Source organism: Orycteropus afer, unplaced genomic scaffold (assembly GCF_000298275.1).
Source record: "Orycteropus afer afer isolate SDZICR_OR568_19922 unplaced genomic scaffold, OryAfe1.0 scaffold00001, whole genome shotgun sequence".
NCBI classification, from domain to species: Eukaryota; Metazoa; Chordata; class Mammalia; order Tubulidentata; family Orycteropodidae; genus Orycteropus; species Orycteropus afer.
In genome coordinates, this window is record NW_006921588.1 from 21,133,663 (window position 1) to 21,155,348 (window position 21,686).

Here is a 21,686-nt window from a genome sequence, read left to right on the forward strand (position 1 = left end):
AAAAAAAAAGCGTTGGCCCATGTCACTTTAGTTTTGTGTATTTTACTTTACATAAATTATATTTTAATAAAATGCATTAAAAATGTAAATATGTTCATTAAATCTATATTATTCATTTATAGAATCTCTATTATTTCCCAGAGTCATTCTGGTGGCAGTGTTTAAGGCATTTGGCTGCTAACCAAAACATCGGCAGTTTGAACCCACCAATTGCTCCATGGGAGAAAGATGAGGCAGTCTGGTTCCTAAAGATTTGCAGCCCTGGAAATCCAATGGGGGCAGTTCTACTCTTTCCTTTTGCTATGAGTCAGGATCAACTTAATGGCAATGGGTTTTTATTACTTCCTAAATGATGGCCTATGTTATTTCTTATAAATCTCTTTAATCATATCATTTACTTCCTATACCTCTTTTTGTACCGTTGAGGTGGATTTAGGTATTGAGATAAACCACCAGTGGGTGCAGAGTTTGCTTTCATTCATCATACAATTACACAGATTACACAGCCTTTGCTACAAGTTCTGTAAGCCACCAGGTACCATGGAATATTGAAGAAGTATCAGTGGCTACTCTCTCTTAAGTGAGGCTCCAGGACGGAGAATCAGCAAGAACTCAAGCAAGACCCACAGTGTATCAGAATGAGATTGAGATTTGCTTAAAGCCATTAGGGTCCAAGAGAGCACATGAGTCAGAAAAGCGGGATATTAAAAGGTGGTTCTGGCAGGACCAAGACTGAAAGCAGCAATTTACTGGTCTAGAAAGACCATTCTGTACCAGCAGCACCTGTTTCAGAGAATTCACGTCTCACATCCTTAAACCTTAAAGTCTAACACAATCCACACACCTCAGCTGCCTGAAAATATTCCTTCCTACCACTGCTAAGATGTCGGGAAAAGGGCACTACAAGAAGTTCATGATAACCTCGTGAGACCACCATGGAGCATTCACATATCCACCCTGCAAGGACCCACATCTTCTTGGAGGGGTGAAGCAGGCTAACTTAGCTCCCAGAGTTGCATGGTGCTGAGTTCAGACTGGGGCCTGGAGACCAGGTTAGAGGCCTTTCCATGCATCTCCTACTGCAGGTGGCCCTGTGCTGAATGAGCAGATAGCTCATTAGAGTCACCCAGAGTTAAAAGCTACTGACTTATTTCTATTACTGTGTATGCATGTGTGTGTGTGTGTGTGAGTGAGTGTGTATGTGTGTGCATGTGCATGTGTGTGCATGCATGTTGGTTTAAGTGCCAAGGTATTAAAGGGTAGTTGGCAAAAAGTTTCCACAAACCTCAAATCCACCAGGGGGTATTGTGGCACAGCCTGGGGAGAAAGAAAGAAAAGAACTTTCATCTGGATTATCATATCAGGCTTTAGCTCACTCATCCAATATTTCATGCATTGCTTCCATATGCCAGGTGTTGCCCACAATAGTGAAGACTACGCTGGGCACCTAAGACGCACAGTAAACCAGACAGATGCAATCCCTACTACCCTCCTCCATCAGGCCTTTAACAGCTCCACACTGCATTACTGTACGCAGTGATACCATAACTACTGCCCCAGCTATCAGAGGTCTGGTGCTTGTTCATTTCACTCCTGTCCAAGTTCAGGTGTGCAGGGCTCCCTCCTCTTGCTAGCTTTACACCTCTCTTTTCTCACTAATCACTCTGTTTGCCCTTCTTTCTTTTTTAGTAGACCATGAGCATATCAGATATGGAGTCCACGTCTTTCCCTCAGTTACAAAACAGGCTCTTTGACCTTGGAAACTTTTGATCATGTTAACTATTTTAAAAGGTTTTCATTTTAAATATATTTTATAATGCTGAAGTTTTATGATTATTTGGAATTACAACAGGGACCCTAAGTTAAAAATATTTCATCAAGCTCCCCCAAGTGTTCCTCTGATGTCCTGTGTTTCACACTATATGGTAATTGCCTGCTCACGCCTTGGTGTCCCCCACCAGACTGTAAGTACAAGGATCCCATTGATTTTACAAATGTATCTATTGTGCCTAGTGCAGTGCCTGGTGCAGAGGTAGGCCTTCAAAAAATGTATATTGAATTAAATTTAGAGGTCTACTATGGCAGTGGAAAGGACTCCTGGTGTCTCAGTGGTTAAGCGGTTGGCTGCTGACTAAAATATTGGTAATTCAAACCTACCCTTCCATGGGAGAAATACCTAGTGATCTGCTCCCGTAAAGATTACAGCCTAGAAAACAGTTCTACTCTGTCACATGGAGTAGCTATAAGTCAAAAATTGACTCAATGGCACCGAACAACAATGAGAGTGGATGGAATTGACTCCTCAGGGTCTCGTTGCTGAAATATTTTATGTTCACCTTTTCCTTTCTTGGGGTTTTCAAAAGTACAAAAATAATAACAAGAGTAACAACACACCGACAATCACCACAGTCACAACACTCTGTATTATTTTAAACCAAGCTCATTGCTGTTCAGTTGATTACAACTCATAGCAGCCCTACAGGACAGAATAGAACTGCCCTCTAGGGTTTCCAAAGCTATAAATCTTTATGGAAGCAGATTGCCACATCTTTCTTTCCTGGAGCAGCTGGTAGGTTCAAACCACCAACCTTTCCGTTAGCAGCCATGCACTTAGCCATGGGTGGCAACCAGGTCTTCTTCTATATTATTTAGTGTTTCCTATTTCCCATACTGTGCTTTTATGTGCATTATTTCATTTACCTCTCACAACAATCATGCAGGGTAGTTGCTGCTATTATCCACACAAAGAATGCTTATTCCTTGCCCACAACTACTCAGCAAGTAGGTGTCAGAGCTTGGATTAGAGCCCATATCTGTTGGGAAGGGTGTTCTAGGCAACTACAAGGTATAAATTTAACAAATGGTTTCAAGAGAAAGCAATTACTAAAATAATTTAAACCAAATATTTTAGTAACAGGGGCTCTGGTGGTGTAGAGGTTAAAGCTTTTGGCTGCTAACCAAAAGGTCATCAGTTCAAACCCACCAGCAGCTCTGTGGAAGAAAGATGAGGCACTCTGCTTTCATAAAGATTTACAGCCTTGGAAACCCTCTGGGACAATTCCACTCTGTCCTGAAGAGTTGCTATGAGTCTGAATCAACTTGATGCCAGTAGGTTTAGCCTTAGTTTTTAGTAACATCACAGCACAAATTCCTAAGGAGTCAAACCTTTTCCTTGGAGGGTAGTATTGTTAGTTTGATGTTTCATTACTTATTGGCAATGAATTATTTTGTCCCCATTTTATTATGACATTTTTCAAAACTAGTTTTAAAAAGCTAAAAGAATTGTACAAAGAACAGTCCTCAGTCAAGGGTTTTTCACTTGTTGGAGAAGCCCTTATACTCTGACTTCCACCTCCCAAATCTACACACTCCAAGCCACCCAAGTCTAGGTAATTCATTGCTGTGCTTAATTAAACCAGTTGCTATCAAGTCAGCTCTTACGTACAGCAACTCCACGTGTGTCAGAGTAGAACTGTGCTCTGCTGGGTTTCAATGGCTGATTTTTTAGAAGTAGATTACCAGGACTTTCTTCTCCAGGTGGACTTGACCTTTTGGTTAATAGCCAAGTGCCTTAACCACTTGTACCGTCCAGGGACTCCATTGCTGGGCTTACTGTAAGCATAATGTTAAGGACAGTGGTCCTTAATCTTCAGTGAGCATCAGAATTATCTGAAGGGATGGTTAAACACAAGTGGGGGCAGAGGGTTACATGGAGAGTTTTTTATTCAGAATTTGCATTTCTAACAAGTTCCCAGGGGATGTTTATGCAGCTGGTCTGGAGACCATACTTTAAGAATTACTGGTTTAGGAAATTATTCGCTGAAAACCACAAAAGATGTTTCTCTCTGGACTCAGAGCCAAGCATAGCTGTGCCTCTATGGGTTTCCTTAGTCCTTGCTTTGTTTTTATCATATGAACACTATAAATTATCTAACATATGTTCTCTTTGTGGTAGTGCTAATAAGCTCACAGACAAATTTGTGGCTACCCATGCCAATATGTTAACTCTATGGCATACATTTTGTCTAGTAACGTCGCTTCTGATCATATTTTGAATTCCTATCCTTAGTTACTCTTTGACTTTCTGGCCTACTTTTAATTTTATTTATTCTCTGGTATTGCATGGATCTTTGAAATCTGCATTAAACATTTTTTGGAAGAAAGCAGGGTATGCATATGACAACAAAAAAAGAAAAACTTTGATATACCACATTGACTAAACTTTAAAAAGAAGGCAGTAACTTTAATAACAAAAACATTTTTCAAAAGGAAAATTACTTGAGTATCCATCTCATTTAGAGACTAAAGCTTGGTAAACAGCCCTTTTAAATTAAAACTACAACACATCATCAACTCTTAGTGCTGATTCTCTTTCACCTTGCATGTTGTTGTTGTTGTTATGTGCCTGTCGAGTCGGACCTGACTCATAACGACTCCTTGGGTTTCCGAGGCATTATCACTACAGAAGTAGATTGCCCCATCATCCTTCCAAGGAGTGGCTAGTGGGTTTGAACCGCCAGCCTTCTGGTTAGCAGTCAAGTGCTTTAGTCACCTTGCATACTACCTTTAAATCGTTGCACAATGCACACAGTGTTTTATGAATTAATCTTGTAAGTTTCCTTTTAAACAGCTGTCCTTCAGGAAACAACTAGAGAAAGATACGGAAATATATAAACAAACATATAAACCTATGTGGGATATGTGCATATGTTTAAGAAGAAAAACTTGACACTTTTGTTTAAAAAATTATACTAAATTGTGTTTTAAACTTTTATTTTAAATGTTACATCCTAGGGAAAAAAAGAAAATCTCTTTAAAAGTGACCTGCTTCTGTTGAAATGCAGTATTTAAAATTCCAGTGCTATTGAAGAGAACTGATTCATTAATAAACATGAATAATCAGAGCACATAAGAAATATCAAAGAGCTAGTTACCTGGGGGAAATTTTTCCTCTTTCAAAAGGAATAGTCACGAATGGGAGAGCTCCTATGATGTGTCTTTTCCTTTTGGTTCTCACCGTGACAAAACAAGACACAGGAACCATGGCTGCCCATGAGGCTTATGTTGCTGCAGTAAAAATAACAAAGACAGTTACTGGAATTAATAGAAAACAATTCCAGATAAGCTTGTTTCAGTAAAACATGTCACAAATAAATCAATAAAAGCTAGAGGATGTTTAATTCCTTGTGAGATTTCTGAAAATCACATGTCAAGTTGATAGAAGCAGGTTTTCATGCTCCTCTTTAAGAGATTCAAAGTAATTGGTCTACTCAAGTCTAGAAAACCAAGGTGAATTAAGCAATAATTTAGAGTACTTAAAGGTTAGCAAAAAAAAGGGATACATTGCATTCAGGAGTTTGCCTTTGTTTAAACTTTCCTCTCGTTTTTATTATACTTATTAGTAACTAGTAATATTTTTGCTCTTACGCACTTAAAAAAGAGAAATGTATAAAATGCCCCTTGATTTGATAAACCATGTGAATGGAAATGTTGTCACTATCTAGGTGAAGCTTAGATATTGCAGTGTACCAAGATCCTCAGAGGAAACAGCCTCAGGGCAAGTTCTTCTCAAACTTGTGTGTGTATGCAAAGATCATGTAGGGCATTTGCTAACCTCCAGGACACTTTTTAAACCATAGAGTGGCAAGAGGAAAGCTATGGACACCTCCACAAAGGTTACCACCACTCATCTGTCAGTTTGTCATACTGTGGTGGCTTATGTGTTGCTGTGAGCCTGGAGGCTATGCCACCAGTATTTCAAATACCAGCAGAGTCACCCATGGCAGACAGATTTCAGTGGCACTTCCAGAGTAACACAGACTCCGAAGAAGGAAGGGGCTATCCACTTCTCAAAGAATTGGCCAGTGAAAACCTCATGAATAGCAGTGAAACATGATATATTACTGGAAAACTTTATGAATAGCCCTGTAACATGGTCTGATATAATGCCAGAAGATGAGCCCCTCAGGTCAGAAGCCACTCAAAATATGACAGGGGAAGAGCTGCCTCCTCAGAGTACAGCGGATCTTAATGATGTGGATGGAGTAAAGCTTTCAGGACCTCCATTTGTTGATGTGGCACAACTCAAAATGAGAAGAAACAGCTGCAAACATCTATTAATAATTGGAACATGGAATGCATGAAGTATGAATTCAGGAAAACTGGAAGTTTTCAAAAATGAAACAGAACACATAAAGATCAATATCCTAGGCATTAATGAGCTGAAATAGACTGGTTTTGGCTGTTTTGAATCAGACAAACATATGATCTACTATGCCAGGAATGACAAATTGAAGAGGATTGGCATGGCATTCATTGTCACAAAGAATGTTTCAAGTTCTATCCTGAAGTACAATGCTGTCAGTGATAGGATAATATCCATATGCCTCCAAGGAAGACCAGTTAATACTATAATTATTCAAATTTACACACCAATCACCAAAGCCAAAGATTGAAATTGAAGATTTTTACCAAATTCTGCAGTCTGAAATTAACCAAACATGCAGTCAAGATGTGTTTATTATCACTGGTGATTGGAATGCACAAGTTGGAAACAAAGAAGAATCACCAGTAGTTGGAAAATATGAGTTCTGTGATAGATATAATGCTGGAGATCACATGATAGAATTTTGCAAGACCAATAACTTATTCATTGCAAATACCTTTTTTCAACAACACAAATGGTGACTACACATGTGGACTTCGCCAGGTGGAGTACACAGGAATCAGATTGACTACATCTGTGGAAAGAGGCAATGGAGAAGCTCAATATCTTTAGCCAAAACAAGGCCAGGAGCTGACTGCAAAACAGACCATCAGTTGCTCATATGCAAGTTCTAGTTGAAACTGAAGATAATTAAATCAAGCCCAAGAGAGCCAAAATATGACTGATTATATCCCTCCTGAATTTAGAGACCATCTAAAGAATAGATTTGATGTGTTAAACACCAGTGACTAAAAACCAGAGGAATTGTGGGGTGACATCAAGAACATCATCCATGAAGAAAGCAAAAGGTCATTAAAAACACAGAAAAGGAAGAAAAGATCCCAATAGATTCAGAAGAGACTCTGAAATTTGCCCTTGAATGGAAAGTAGCTAAAGCAAATGGAAGAAATGACAAGATGAAAGAGCTGAACAGAAGATTTTGAAGAGTGCTCAAGAAGAAAAGTCAATTATTATAATGAAATGTGCAAAGACCTGGAGTTAGAAAACCAAAAGGGAAGAACATGTTCATCACATCTCAAGCTGAAAGAACTGAAGAAAAAATTCAAGCCTCGAGTTGCAATATTGAAAGATTCTATGGGCACTATGTTGAATGATGCAGGAAACATCAAAAGAAGATGGAAGGAATGCACAGAGTCACTGTACCAAAAAGAATTGGTCGATGTTCATCCATTTCGGGAGGTGGTGTGTGATCAAGGATCAATGGTATTGAAGGAAGAAGTTGAAGCTGCACTGATGGAATTGGCAAAGAACAAAGCTCCAGAAATTGATGGAATACCCATTGAGATGTTTCAATAAACAGATGCTGCACTGGAGGCACTCACTTGTCTATGCCAAGAAATTTGGAAGACAGCTACCTGGCCAACTGACTGGAAAAGATTTCTATTTGTACCCATTCTAAAGAAAGGTGATCCCACAGAATGTGGAAATTATCGAACAATATCATTAATATCACACACAAGTAAAATCTTGCTGAAGATATTTTAAAAAAAAACAGTTGCAGCAGTATATTGACAGAGAACTTCAAGAAGTGCAAGCTGGATTCAGAAGGGGACAAGGGATGAGGGATATCATTGCTGACGTCAGATGAATCTTGGCTGACAGCAAAAAATACCAGAAGGATGTTTACTTGTGTTTTATTGACTATGCAAAAGCATTCTATTGTGTGGATCATAACAAATTATGGGTGACATTTAGAAGAACAGGAATTCCAGAACACTTGATTGTGCTCATGAGGAACCTGCATATAGACCAGGAGGCTGTCATTCAAACAGAACAAGGGATGCTGCATGGTTTAAAATCAGGAAGGGAGTGTATCAGGTTTGTATCCTTTCACCATACTTATTCAATATACATGTTGAGCAAATAATCCGGAAGCTGGACTATATAAAGAAGAATATGGCATCAGAATTGGAGGAAGACTCATTAACAACCTACTACATGCAGATGACCGAACTTTGCTTGCTGAAAGAGAGAATGACTTGAAACACATACTGATGAAGATTAAAGACTTCAGTCTGTGGTACTGATTATATCTCACCATAAAGAACACAAAAATCCTCACAACTGGACCAGTAAGCAACATCACAATAAATGGAGAAAAGATTGAAGTTGTTAAATATTTAATATTACATGGTTCCATAATCAACACCAATGGAAGCAGCAGTCAAGACATCAGACAACGTATTGCACTGGCAAATCTGCTGCAAAAGACCTCTTTCAAGTGCTGAAGAGCAAAGATGTCTCCTTGAAGAATAAGATGCACCTAACCCAAGCTATGGTATTTTCAGTAGCCTCATATGCATGTGAGAGCTGGACAATGAATAAGGAAGACCAAAGAAGAGTTGATGCTTTTGAGTTGCAGTGTTGTGAAAAATACTGAAAGTGCCATGGACTCCCAAAAGGACTAACAAATCTGTCCTGGAAGAAGTGCAGCCAGAAAGCTCCTTGGAAGTGAGAATGGCCAGACTTCATCTCACCTTCTTTGGTCATGTTGTCAGAAGGCACCATTCCCTGGAGAAAGGTGTCATGCTTGGTAAAGTGGAGGGTCAGCAAAAGAGGGAAAGGCCCTCGATGATATGGATTGACACAGTGGGTGTAATGATGGGCTCAGGGATAGCAAGGATTGTGAGACTGGCACAGGACTGGGTAGTGTTTCCTTCTGTTGTATATAGGGTCATTATGAGTCAGAGCCGACCTAACAGCACCTAACAATAACAACAACAGAGATCACAAATGAAAACATTCCTGCCCATTTGCATACATGATTCAGGGACCTCATTTCTACTCTAGTGGGTATGTTTGAAAACCAGGGTATGAAGTGACTGTAAATATTATAATAATGATATACCCAATTTCAGATAAAGAAAAGTCACTGTAGAGTAGGGTAAGAATAAATGAGTAGAATTTAATGTGTAAGAGAGATGGGGTTTGAATTTTAATTTGCACAGAGTAAGAAAGAATAAGGCACTTGACTGCTAAGCAGAAGGCTGGTGGTTCAAACCCACAAGCCTCTCCTGGGAAGGAAGATGGGGCAATCTACTTACGTAGTGATACTGCCTCAGAAACCCAAGGAGGGGTCACTATGAGTCGGGTCCGACTCAACGGCACGTAACAACAGCACGTGGAAGATAAGATAATCTGATGCCACGGATGGAGAGATGAGCATCAGGACGATAAATCGCCCAGCCTGAAACATTGAAGGCTTCGATAAAGGACCAGAATACTGAACGGTCAGCATTCAACAAGTTTATGAAGAGCCTTGAATGCCAAGCAAAGAAATTTTACTTTATCCAGCAGGCACATTGAGCACCTCAAGGTATTTAAAGAGGGAATGACATGATACAAATGGTAGAAACTGAGTTAAAGGAGAAAGTCTATGTTATGCCATATTTATTATATTTTTAATAAGAGATAAGAGACGTTCTTGTAGCTCTTCTTCTAAAAGTATTTTTTGGCAATTCTTGGACATTTATATTCACTCATTTTGTTGTTGTTGTTGTTAGGTGTCGTCGAGTTGTCTCTAACTCATAGCGACCCTATATACACCAGAATGAAACACTGTCCGGTTCTGTGTCAATCTCACAATCCCTGCTATACCCAATCCCTGCTATATCCCTGCAGCTATATATCGCTGCAGCTACGTCAATCCATCTTGTGAGCGCCTTCCCCTTTTTCGTTGACCCTCCACTTTACCAAGCATGGTACCATCAGCAAATGGGAGTCCTGAAATCTTTACTTTATGCATATCATTAAGGTCCCCTGTACTCTGAGTAGGCAGCTCTTCTCCAGTCATACTGTGAGTGTCTTCAGACCGGAGGGGCTCATCTTCCAGCACTATATCGCACAATGTTTCACTGCTATTCATAAGGTTTTCACTGGCCAGTTCTTTGAAAGGTGGATGGCCTCCGTCTTCTGAGTCTGTCTTAGTCTAGAGGCTTCTGAGTCTGTCTTAGTCTACAGTTAACCTATCCACCATGGTTGACCTGTTGGCATTTGAAACACTGGTGACATAGCCTCCAGCCTCACAGCAACAATCAAGCCATCACAGTAGGACAAACTGACAGACAAGTTTGTCTCCCTTAGCTGTTCTACACTGCTCTATTCATTTCCTGGTCTCCTCCACCCTGCTCACTTACCCAGCCTGCCCCAGGGGCAAACAGCTGCCCTCTGCTGGTCCCGGGGCTGGCTTACTGTGTCCTGTGGCCTGGGGTGGGCTCCACACACGGCAAACACCCTATATATTCACTCATATGTCCTAAATTTTTCTATTTAAATACATAGACTTAGCCCATGAGATACAAGAGCTTGCTCATCTCATTGTTGTTTGCCTGTCCCCAGGAATGTGACTCAGATCTTCACATCATTTCTACACGTGTCACTAGGTGGCTGCATAGCCACGTAGCTTCTGGTATTGCTTTATAAATGAGCCTAGCTGAGCCTGAAAACAGGTTGGGCCTTCCCAGTTAGCTAAGCAGTAGACTGCCCAGGTTATCTCAACTCTATTGCTCTTTCTCCTTGGAATGATATAGTTTTCCCCACAGGTGTCAACATGTTGTGGATAAACTTGCGAGGCACCTCAACATGCCATTTTTCCTTCCTTGGAAGTTGGTACGTTGTTGTTATCTGCTGTCGAGTCTGACCCGACTCATAGTGACCCCTCCTTGGGTTTCCAAGGCAGTATCACTACGGAAGTAGATTGCTCCATCTTCCTCCTAAGGAGTGGCTGGTGGGTTTGAACCGCCAGCCTTCTGGTTAGGAGTCGAGTGGCTTTAGGCACTACGCTACCCATATTCTTCTGGGATAAGTAAGAAAGTGTCCTCCTTTCCTAAGCAAGACTAGAAATGAGTTAAAATCTCATGATTTACTACTCAAAACATGACTGTATGGTATCCAAGTTAAGTATTTGGTCCCTCTAAAGATTAAGTCTATGTGTATGTGTTTAAGCACTTCAGCACTCTGGTGGCATAGTGCCTAAGGCATTTGACTGCTAACCCAGAGGCTGGTGGTTCAAACCCACCAGCCACTCCTTGGAAGGAAGATTGGGCAATCTACTTCCATAGTGACACAACAAAAAAACACAATGCACTGCCAAGGCAGTAAGTATCACTACAGAAGTAGATTGCCCAACCTTCCTTCAGAAACCCAAGGAGAGGTCATTATAAGTCAGATCCAACTTGATGGCAGTGAGTTTTTTTTTTTTTTTTTTTTCTTTTGAGTTATATCCCAAATGTCACAGAAACCATCCCAGACTCTAATCTAGACAGATGGATTTCTTTTCTTCCTAGTTTTTGTTCTAGAAAATCACTGGTTTGGTGCTTCCCTTATTTTACCAAGTTAACTTGCAAGATCAAGTGTGGTATTAGGACCCTGTGAATGCTCCGCTGGCCAGCCTGCGCATGTCTTTTGGTCGACATCTGCTTCTTCCCCCCTCGAGGACAAGCTATTGTTTCCAGCTGGTCTTGGGAGTATTGAGCTGATTCTCTTCATTCCAATCAGTCCAAAGCTAATAACTGGGATTCATCAAAGCCAATTGTGAGTTTGGAGACTTCCCCAAATAGGTCCATATAAGTAAAGACCAAAATATTGTCCTCCAAATGAGTCCAGGCTGCTTATCATTAAAATTGGATCAATAAGCCAGTCACTGCACCCAAGTTAGTTTGTGTAATAAAGAAATGGGACTTGGCATAAAGCTCACAATTTTAGGAGTTCTGGTGGCGTTGTGGTTAAGGTATTCACCTGCTAACCAGAAGGTCGGTGGTTCCAACCAACCAGCCGTTCACTCCATGGGAGAAAGGTGAGGCTGTCTGCTTCCATAAAGATTTATAGTCTTAGAAACACTATGAGTCAGAACTGGCTCAATAGCAGTGGGTTTGGGTAGTGGTTAGGAGCCTGGTCTCTAGAACCAGACTCCACATGTTCAAATTTGCCTCTGCCAATTCCAATTGTGCTACCTTGAGCAAATTGCTCTGTTTCAATTGCCTCAGCTAGTAGACATGGGATTGCTAATATTACCTACCTCTTAAGTCCTAAGACGATCAAATGAAATATGTAAAATGCTACAACAATGCCTGGCATGTAGTAAGTGCTATGAAAGTATTAACAGAACAAAAAACTTTGCTATGCCTTGCACATTACCTCAGCCCAGGCTCCAGTCTCCAATAATCCCAGAATCCTAAAGTTCCCTGGCTTTGGCTTTTGCTCAGAGGTATAAGAAAGGGGACTGTATGGCAACAAGTCAGTTCTCTTTGGAATTTCCAGGGCTAGACCATCACCCACTTTGTTGTTTCTTCCCATTTTCCGAGCATCACAAAATGTAATATTCATGTCTCAAGAGATCTAGGATTGTATTTTAACATTTTATGGCCTCTTTGTAAAGCTACCTTTTCAATTTTAGAGGAGGCAGTTTTATGACTCCTTTTGATAACCACTTAACTATTAAGACCCAAACAAAGAAGAGAAATGGTCAAAGGATATCAGGTACTCCCAGCCAGCTAGAGTCCCACTTCTTGAACATTATTCAAATTAGCTCCAGGACTCATAATTCTGTGTTTTCATTTATTGCTGTAGTAAAGTAAATGGTTCTTTTATCCAAATGTTATTTCCTGGCTATTAATTCAGTAGTTGTTTTGGATTGTGGCACTCCTCTTTGATTTAGGGATATAGCCCTTTATAAATATTTAAAAGTTGAAGACTGACACTTGGAGAAATTGACTTTGATTTGTTTTGTTAATATCTTATGGCTGGAGTAATTATAGGTTTGGAAGATGCTGTCCCACTTTCTTTATAACTGATACAAAAGAAGAAGAGATGGGAGCACATATCTCTATAACAGTGAACTTGGCAACTGAAGGCTCTTTCTAAATCTCTCACAGACTTTAGCTCTGTACATACCTCCTTAAGACACAAATGACTGTTTATTCTTTAGTTTTCTCCAGAAACTGCTCTTGAAGAACACAGGAATGTATAGATGTATACCTAAGCTTCTCAAAATAGCTGAAAATGGTCATTCCTGAAAGGCTTGGGGCTTTCTCTACATCTACATGTGCCAGCAAGGGTTTACGACAGGGCTCATGGTGATCTATAGACTGCTGTGATTTAATCACAGATCAATCAACCTATTAGGGAAAAAAAGGGAAGGTCAATAAGGATGGGTCTTGGTGAACCAGAGGTCATCTTACATATTTCAACCTAATGTTCTTATTTCCTTTCCATTAACATTTCATAATGAAAAAATGCCTATATTCCTTAATTTTTAAGATAATTAAGTGAATTTAGTGCCTTTGAAGGGTAGAGGATTTATAATGGCATCAGGGAATACACTATTCATAATATGCAAGACAGGAGCCACCTGGATAGCTCAATGCCATTTCCATCACTGTTTCTATAACCTGGCTACAAACTATAAGAGGGCTCAACCTCTTTTGCAAGTTCAGACCCAGACTTTTCTCCGAGACCAGAAAGACTTGTATCTTTTGGGACAGGGCTTCTGCCCTCATGGGACGTAGTGTTCCAGTTGCACTTGAATTTGAACAATGCACAATGAGCACAGATCTTTCTAAGAACTTGCCATTCTCCATGTACAAAGCCTTGCAATCTGTGCTGGAAATACTCTCATTGTTCTGACACTTCACTAAGGAGAAGAAGCATGGCCTCTGTCTCTGAGATTGTTACAGTCTGATGATGGAGGTCAGGATTGACACAGCAAACATACAGGGTGCAGGACAGGAGACAGAGATCGACATGGTGCAGCCAGGCCCATGCACATCAGAATATGAAGAGACTGAAGACCAAATGAGTTTCCCAAGCTGAGGTTTTAAGGCATCATTTAATAAAAATATTGCAATGATTTTTGGATGAAGAGGGTAGATCAGAAACACTTATTTTCTTTTTAAAAATTTTTTATTGTGATTTGGGTGAAAGTTTACAGAGCAATTTCATTTTCCATACAGCAGTTCATACACATTTTGTCTCATGACCAAAAAAAAAAAACCCAAAACCCAACAAACTCACTGCCGTTGAGTTGGATCTGATTTATAGCAACCCCTCCTTGGGTTTCCAAGGCATTATCACTACAGAAGTAGATTGTCCAACCTTCCTTCCAAGGAGTGGCTTGTGAGTTTGAACTGCCAGCTTCTGGTTAACAGTCAACTGCCTTAGGCACTATGCCACCATTGACTGCAATTTCCCACAATGTAACAGCACTCTTCCCACTTCCTCCCCATAGTAACCTCTTCCCTGTGTCCTTCCCTCCCATGCATTCCTGCCCCCCGAGCTGTCTCCTTGTGCATACACTGTCTTTCTGTTCTCCTATGACTGATCTCTCCAAGGAGTGTGTCTACCTGATGTAAATGTTCAGCCCATACGCTAGTCTTTTATTTGGCTGGAAGCCACAGGAGTTCAATTCCAGACCTGAAGGGCAGCTGGGGTCCAGTCTCAGGAGTTTCAGCAGGTTCTATCAGACCAGCAAGACTGGTCTTTTATATATATATATATATATATATATATATATATATATATATATATATATATATATATAATTTTGAGTTTTGTTCCACATTATTCTCCAACTCTATTCAGGATCTCCTACAGAGATCCCCCTCTGAGTGGTTGACAGTGGTAGCCAGTACCACCTAGTTCTTCTGGTCTCATGGTGGTATAGGCTGAGAATCACATGGTCTACCAGTCCCTTGGACTAATTGTTTCCATGCATCTTTGGTTTTCTTCATTCTTCTTTGCTCTGGATGAGGAAAGACCCTTCATTGCATATAGATGGCTACTTGCAAGCTTTTAAGATCCCACTCACTACTCACCAAAGTAGGATATGGAACAGTGTTTTTGTGTGATATATTATGCCAACTGAGCTTGATGTCCCCTGGGACTATGGTCCCAAACCCACAGGTCCAACTACTCATCCAACTACTCACTCTCTCTAGGTAGCTGGCTGTAGCCAAGAGGTCACCACAAACTTGTCCCTTGTCAGCTCTACCATATACTTGGACATTCTTACAGAACATACAAATACACATATAGAAACATTGTTTTCCAACCCTAAACATGGTCATGGGCACACTCCCCCCTGCCTAGACATACATGATCATTCAGCCTGTCCACCCATCTATCCACCCATATAGATCAATGTTTTCCTTCACTGACAACCCAGTACTGCATGTGCAAAAGGATTTATCTTTGTTGTCTATATCTCCCATGCACCTCTCTGTGTCTTCCTCTTCCTCAGGACCCGTGGGTTGATCACTCACATTTGGTGCATTGCCCTTCCCTTCACCCAAATCAATACTTTTCTCTACCTATCTAGCAGTGTTTCCTCCCCTCCCCTCCCACCCTTGGTAACCAGTAAAGAAAGTTTCCTTCCATATATAAACTTTTCCTTGACTTTTCATAATAGTATACTAGTACAATATTTGTCCTTCTGTGATTGACTTATTTCATTCAGCATAACGTCCTCCAAGTTCATCCATGTTATGCAGTGTTGTGCAGATTCTACATTATTCTTTAGGGTTGCATAGTATCCCATTGTGTGTATGTAAACATTGTGTGTATGTGTGTTTGGTTATCCATTCTTCTGTTGATGGGCACCTAGGTTGTTTCCATCTGGTAACGTAGTGCCTAAGGCACTTGACTGCTAACCAGAAGGCTGGTGGTTCAAACCCACTAGCCACTCCTCAGAAGGAAGTCTGGGCAATCTACTTCCGTAGTGATAACGCCTCAGAAACCCAAGGAGGAGTCACTATGAGTCAAGTCCCACTTGATGGCACATAACGACAACAGTTAATGTAAATAGTGCTGCAATGAACATGGGTGTGCATATATCCGTAGAAACACTCATTTTCTTTTGTTCTCTCTCCCAAACTTCACCAAAGCAACAAAGGGATTTTTTTAAGGCATAAATTCTCAATGTCAAAAAAAAATGGGGGGAAATAGTCTCACACTGACAAAATTTTGGAAGCTAGAAAGTGGTTGAGAATTAAGAAATTTGGCACACCCAAACAAGCCAAAATAAACTGTTGTTGTTGTTATGTGCCATCAAGTCGGGCCCAACTCATAGCAACCCCTCCTTGGGTTTCAGAGGTGGTATCACTACAGAAGTAGATTGCCCAACCTCCCTTCTGAGGAGTGACTGGTGGGTTTGAACCATTATCCTTCTGATTAGCAGTCAAATGCCTTAGGCACTATGCTACCAGAGCTCCCAAAATAAACTAGCAATGGGAAAAGTTGAGAGGCAAAAAAATTTATACCACTGACTCCTCCCCCAGAATAACTCAAAAATTGACTAATTAAGTACCTTTAGAAATGGGAATAAAGGTGGAACTCTAAACAGGAGAATGGAGAAGCTAAGAAGCACTTAGATCCCCCAGGTCCTTTCTACCAATCTTCCAGCCCACAGAGGGTAGAATATGGGTCTGACAGAGGTCATTGAGGTAGAGGGCAGAACTTGAGAAGAAGGGTACATACTAAAAACAGGAAGTTTAAATGAACAGTTGCATAATAAGACCCTCTTATAACCTTCTTCCCCTTTAAGCTCCAGCCAGAAGTTTCTTCTCTGGGCCATCTGAGTAACTGAGGAGCAAAGACCTAAGATATTGACATTTGGTGGCTATCACAAGGAAACAGTTCAGCCAAGGCCCCTTACAGAGAAGCCCCTCTCCCCACCCCCCAGCTTCTAATAGATGCTTTTGGAGCTCCCACTTTTAAACAGGGACCAACAATAAAAGATGACCAGACAGCTAGGGAAACTATGAAGTGAGAAGAAAATGTCAAATAAAGCTATCATTATTATCCTCAAAGAGATAAGAGAAATCCATGAAACAAAATCAAGTGCTATTAAAAAAAAAAAAAAAAAAAAGTTAGCATCCAGACAACAACAAAAAAAAGGTCTTGGAATTGAAAACTGTATACTAGAAATTAAAATTTCAAGAACATGAAGTGAAGCTATATCATAGAAAATAGAGCAAAAAGAAAAATAAATTCTGAAAAATATGAGGAAATAAGAAAAACAGTCCAAAGATCAAATAACAGGAATTTCAGAAAAATAAAATAGAGGAAGGGAACCTCGAAAAGGTCATCCAGAGTGAAGGCTCACAAAGTACCTCAGATTATGGATGAAAAGAAACTCAGACCAAGGCACATTCTCAAGACATTTCAGAACTCTGAAAGAGAAAAGAAGATCCTACAAACATCGTGGGGAGGGTGAGAGGATCAGGACTCAGAATAGCTTTAACTTCTGAAAAGTGATACTGAAAGCTGAGGGACCCTGGAACAATGCTTCAAAATTCAAATGGAACAATTTCCAACTTAGAAATATATGTCTTGACAAACTATCAATCAAATATGACAACAATAATATAAAGATATTTTCAGATATGCAAAGCCTCAAACTAAATAAATAAAATAACACACACCTTTTCTTTGGAAGCTTTTGAAGGATATGTCTCACCAAAATGAGGGGCAAAATCAAGAAGGATGTGCGACAGGAAAAACAAAAGGTGAAGCCATCCCCAGAATTATGGTGAAGAACATCCTACTAGGCTGACAGCTATACATTGGACGTAGAAGACCCCCAGTCCATATGAGAGGAGTTCAGTAAGCTCCCGGAAAGGGTTCTTGAAGAGGAACTGATGGAATAGCTGAAACATCTAAAGATCTGAGAGGATAATTAGACAATTGGTAGAGAGTTTGAAGGTTGAATTAGTGATATATACATAAAAAACTAACAAACATTAAAAAGGACAATTATTAACTTCAGAGAAGACAAAATGCTTTCAAGGAGAGGAAGAGTAATCACAGAAAATTGCATGACTTAGCTGTAAATATCTTTTACATAGTTGTAATAACGGGAAGCCTGAATATGTATCTATATACAATTATTATATAATTACATTGGGAAGTAGAAGAGCTAGTGTATGAGGGAGCAGAGGTTAGCAGATATAGTGTAAGACAGCTAGCTGAACCTTCATCTTTAATGGTGGGAAGTCAATGGATAATGCTTAAAACAGAAAATAATCAAGAAATAAAGCTACAACCATCTCACTTAGGCAAATACAAAAGAACTTGAAAAGATTTGAAAGTGATTGTCTCTGGGTTAGGGAAAATTTTGATACCAGATTTCTGCTGGCGTGTGTAAATATGTAAGTATAGCTAGCCTTGTAAAGTTACCTTACTTTTGAAACTGTGTGCATGTATAACTTTGATTTTAAAATATCTTTAAAGTAAAAATAAAATTAAAAACAAAACAAAACAAAAACAAGTGCTTAGCATGGGGCCAGGAGCAAAGAGTAAGCACACACACGTGTGCGTACCCTGATTTCTTCCACTGCACTTGAATTTCAAAGCCTTGTCTTGAATACAGCAGAGCTGGTATGTGATCTATTACACTGACTTACTGAAGGATAAGCTGTTTGATTTTTTAATGAGAATAAATAATGCTCAGAGTAGAAGATAAGTTATTCTGTAATTTGTGTATTTGTTCATTGTTTTTCCATATTGTGGAGAATAACCAGTGTTCAGATTTCAGCCTAAAGATGTAGACTCCTATAGAGGAAGATAGATCTGGGATGGAGGGATTGATTATGTGGTCTCTGGAATGCTTAGTGACCAGGGTTGGATTTAATTGCTCAAAGTAGTCCCAGGGTATAAATTACTCCCTAGGTAATTTACACCCAGTGAATAGACTAGGAATATGAATGCAGAATGGTCCATGATAACCTGAAAACATAAAAATGACTTCCTTACCAAGAGTGCCTTGAAGGAGATGGCAGACCAATCAAATCAGCATAAAATGATTTCAAAGATTTTTTTTTTTTCCTTCTCTATATTTGTGTGGGATAGCTGATTGGCAGCTGCCATCAGCTGTCTTGATATCCTTGCATCATTTGTGTGGCAAGTACTGGAATTTTATTGTCATGTTTATATATAATGAACCAAAACAACAAAAAAATATCCCAAATCCCCTGCCATCAAGTTGATTCCAACTGAGGGCTGAGGACCCTGGAGAACAGAGTAGAAGTGCCCCAAGTTTCCAAAGCTGTAAATCTTTATGGAAACAGAGTGCCACATCTTCCTCCCCAAGAGTGGCTGGTGGATTCAAACCACTGACCTTTCAGTCAGTAGCCAAGTGCTTTAACCACTGCGCCACCAGACTTCCTTTATATAGAATGAAACTAAACAATATTGCAAAATTTATTTCTTAATGAAGCATATGCTATGCTAACCTCCCAAACATCTCCTTTTTTTTTTATTAAGAAACATTTTGTACCAGAGATGTGCTGTCTGATGTTTTCCATCCTGCTAAGTACACAAAACACATGTGCAACAAAGAGCACGTGTACAGCTACAGGATATAAGGATACAAGAAACGAGACAAAGTGGTGTCTTCCATCTCCTTCTGAATAGTAGCAATTAAAATTCACAGCTGCTGGCTGCCCAGATGTTTCTTGCATTTAGTGCTCTGTAATATGCGTCAGAATATATTGTATGAATGGCGTTGTAGTAAACTAGACATCTCTGTATTCTAAATTCTGCAGACTAGATTCAGTGTGTATATTTTATCTTCAGATTAGCTTCCCTCCCCTTCTTCCCCCTTCATTTGCTTGGGGCATTTGCTGTTCAGAAACAAAAGACATTTACAGCTCAGAATTTAGCTGTATCAGGGTGTAAGTGCAGGTCAGGCCTGATTTATGTGGCACTTCTGATAAGCAGGGGAGGAGAGCAAGACTGGGGTTTGGGAAAGCTGGTGAACTTGACTTGACTTATGTCTTCTGCTTTTGTAGGCAGCCAACATCCCTCTGGTGTCAGAACTTGCCATTGATGACATACATTTTGATGACTTTTCTCTCGACGTTGATGCCATGATCACGGCTGCTCTCCGGATGTTCATGGAGCTGGGCATGGTACAGAAATTTAAAATCGACTATGAGGTAAGATGTCTGCCTTGGGTGATTCTAAGAGTGCCCCTGGGACAATGGGCTAGCCACTGTGAGCCTCAGGTTTCCCAAATACAAAATGGGATGATAGTACCTTCCTTCCTCAGGCAACTTGCAGGATTACTGTGAGAATCCTGTAAGATATTTGTGGAAGGACTTTGGTCATTGAAGGTGATTACTCAGATGTAAGGCTGCCTTTGGATAACGGTCCACTGGAGACACATACCACCACCATGACACAACCTCTCCCTTCCCATTCCAGACATTGTGTAGGTGGCTTTTGACAGTAAGGAAAAACTATCGCATGGTTCTGTACCACAACTGGAGACATGCCTTCAACGTATGCCAACTGATGTTTGCGATGCTAACTGTAAGTAAGTTTGTTCAGTGATGGTGGACAGTCGTCTATCACTTATGCTCACCCACAGGCCTTCTCCTTTGCTTTTCTGTTTCTCTGACAATTGCCATGTGATTTATTTGACGTCAGAACCTACCTGCCGCATTATGGGAGTAGATATTTGGTAAGCATTTCTAAGCTTTAAAGCTACAAAGTAACTGACACCTTGAGGCAGGCACAGCCTTGGGGTGATTGCTTGAGTCTCTTTTCAATGGTTTATCTCAGGAAATTTGTTCTTTTACAGAAGAAATGCTTGGATTTTCAAAGTCATCTTTTTTGCAGAGGAATTGGGGATGAGCAGCAGAACAAAGAGATCATTAGATAAGAATCTCTAGCCTGATGGAAAGCCAAAGTGGGGAAGTGTCAGCCTGACTCACAGGAACACAGAGATCTTGGGAGAATGCTTATTTGGCTGGAGAGCGCAAGAAAGAGAAGGATGAGGTTGGAGTGAGTGCTCTCAGGATTAAGGGCTCCCTAAACTTAAAATCTCTGCCCCAGGGGCTGTAACCCACTGAAGGTAGCTGGTGTGTTTTATGAAGGTAGTTAGGGCAGCCTGCTAGAGGTTAAGAGTTGGAAGTTAATCTGAAGCAAATGTTTGTGGCAGAGATTGAAACAAAATCCTCTATTATCCTTATTTACTGGCCAAAAAAAGGCTTGCCTTGGCTTTCTTTCTACTTACATTGTTAAGATATCATCAAGTGAAATGTTTTCTGACTTTCTATTTGTTGGCTGTTTAGAATCATGGAGATCATATGGACAGATTACACATAGATAGTTAAGCATATCTACTATAGCAAAAAAGAGAACGTAAGCTAAGTTTTGGATTCTCATAACACAAATCCAAATATTTGGCATTTTCTTACCGAGATTAAAATGTAAATCCAGGTTAGGGAACTCTGAGTGAAACACGTTTCCCTTTGGTCTAGCGGAATGAAACGATTCTTCTTCCTCATGAAAAGCTCTGCCCTGTTCTCTGCCCATTAAAATTTTTACTGATTTTTTAAGGCATTGATCTTATGCCAGTTCTTCCATGAAGTCCTCTTCTTTCTCCCCAAACATCAGCTGTGTCTAGATGACATCTGTCTTCCTGCTGTGTATTTTAAGTAACTAATCTCTTGTTCTCCTG

The 21,686-nt window shown here is 40.1% G+C and overlaps 1 protein-coding gene across 1 annotated transcript in view; it reads left to right on the plus strand.

The window, feature by feature from the left end:
* PDE11A (phosphodiesterase 11A) overlaps window positions 1-21,686 on the plus strand; it is a 592,677-nt gene that overhangs the window by 460,654 nt on the left and 110,337 nt on the right. The window contains exons 11-12 of the mRNA XM_007937915.2: window positions 20,011-20,157; window positions 20,426-20,533. Coding sequence (XP_007936106.1) covers window positions 20,011-20,157; window positions 20,426-20,533 — 255 coding nt within the window. The remainder of the gene's footprint in view (window positions 1-20,010; window positions 20,158-20,425; window positions 20,534-21,686) is intronic.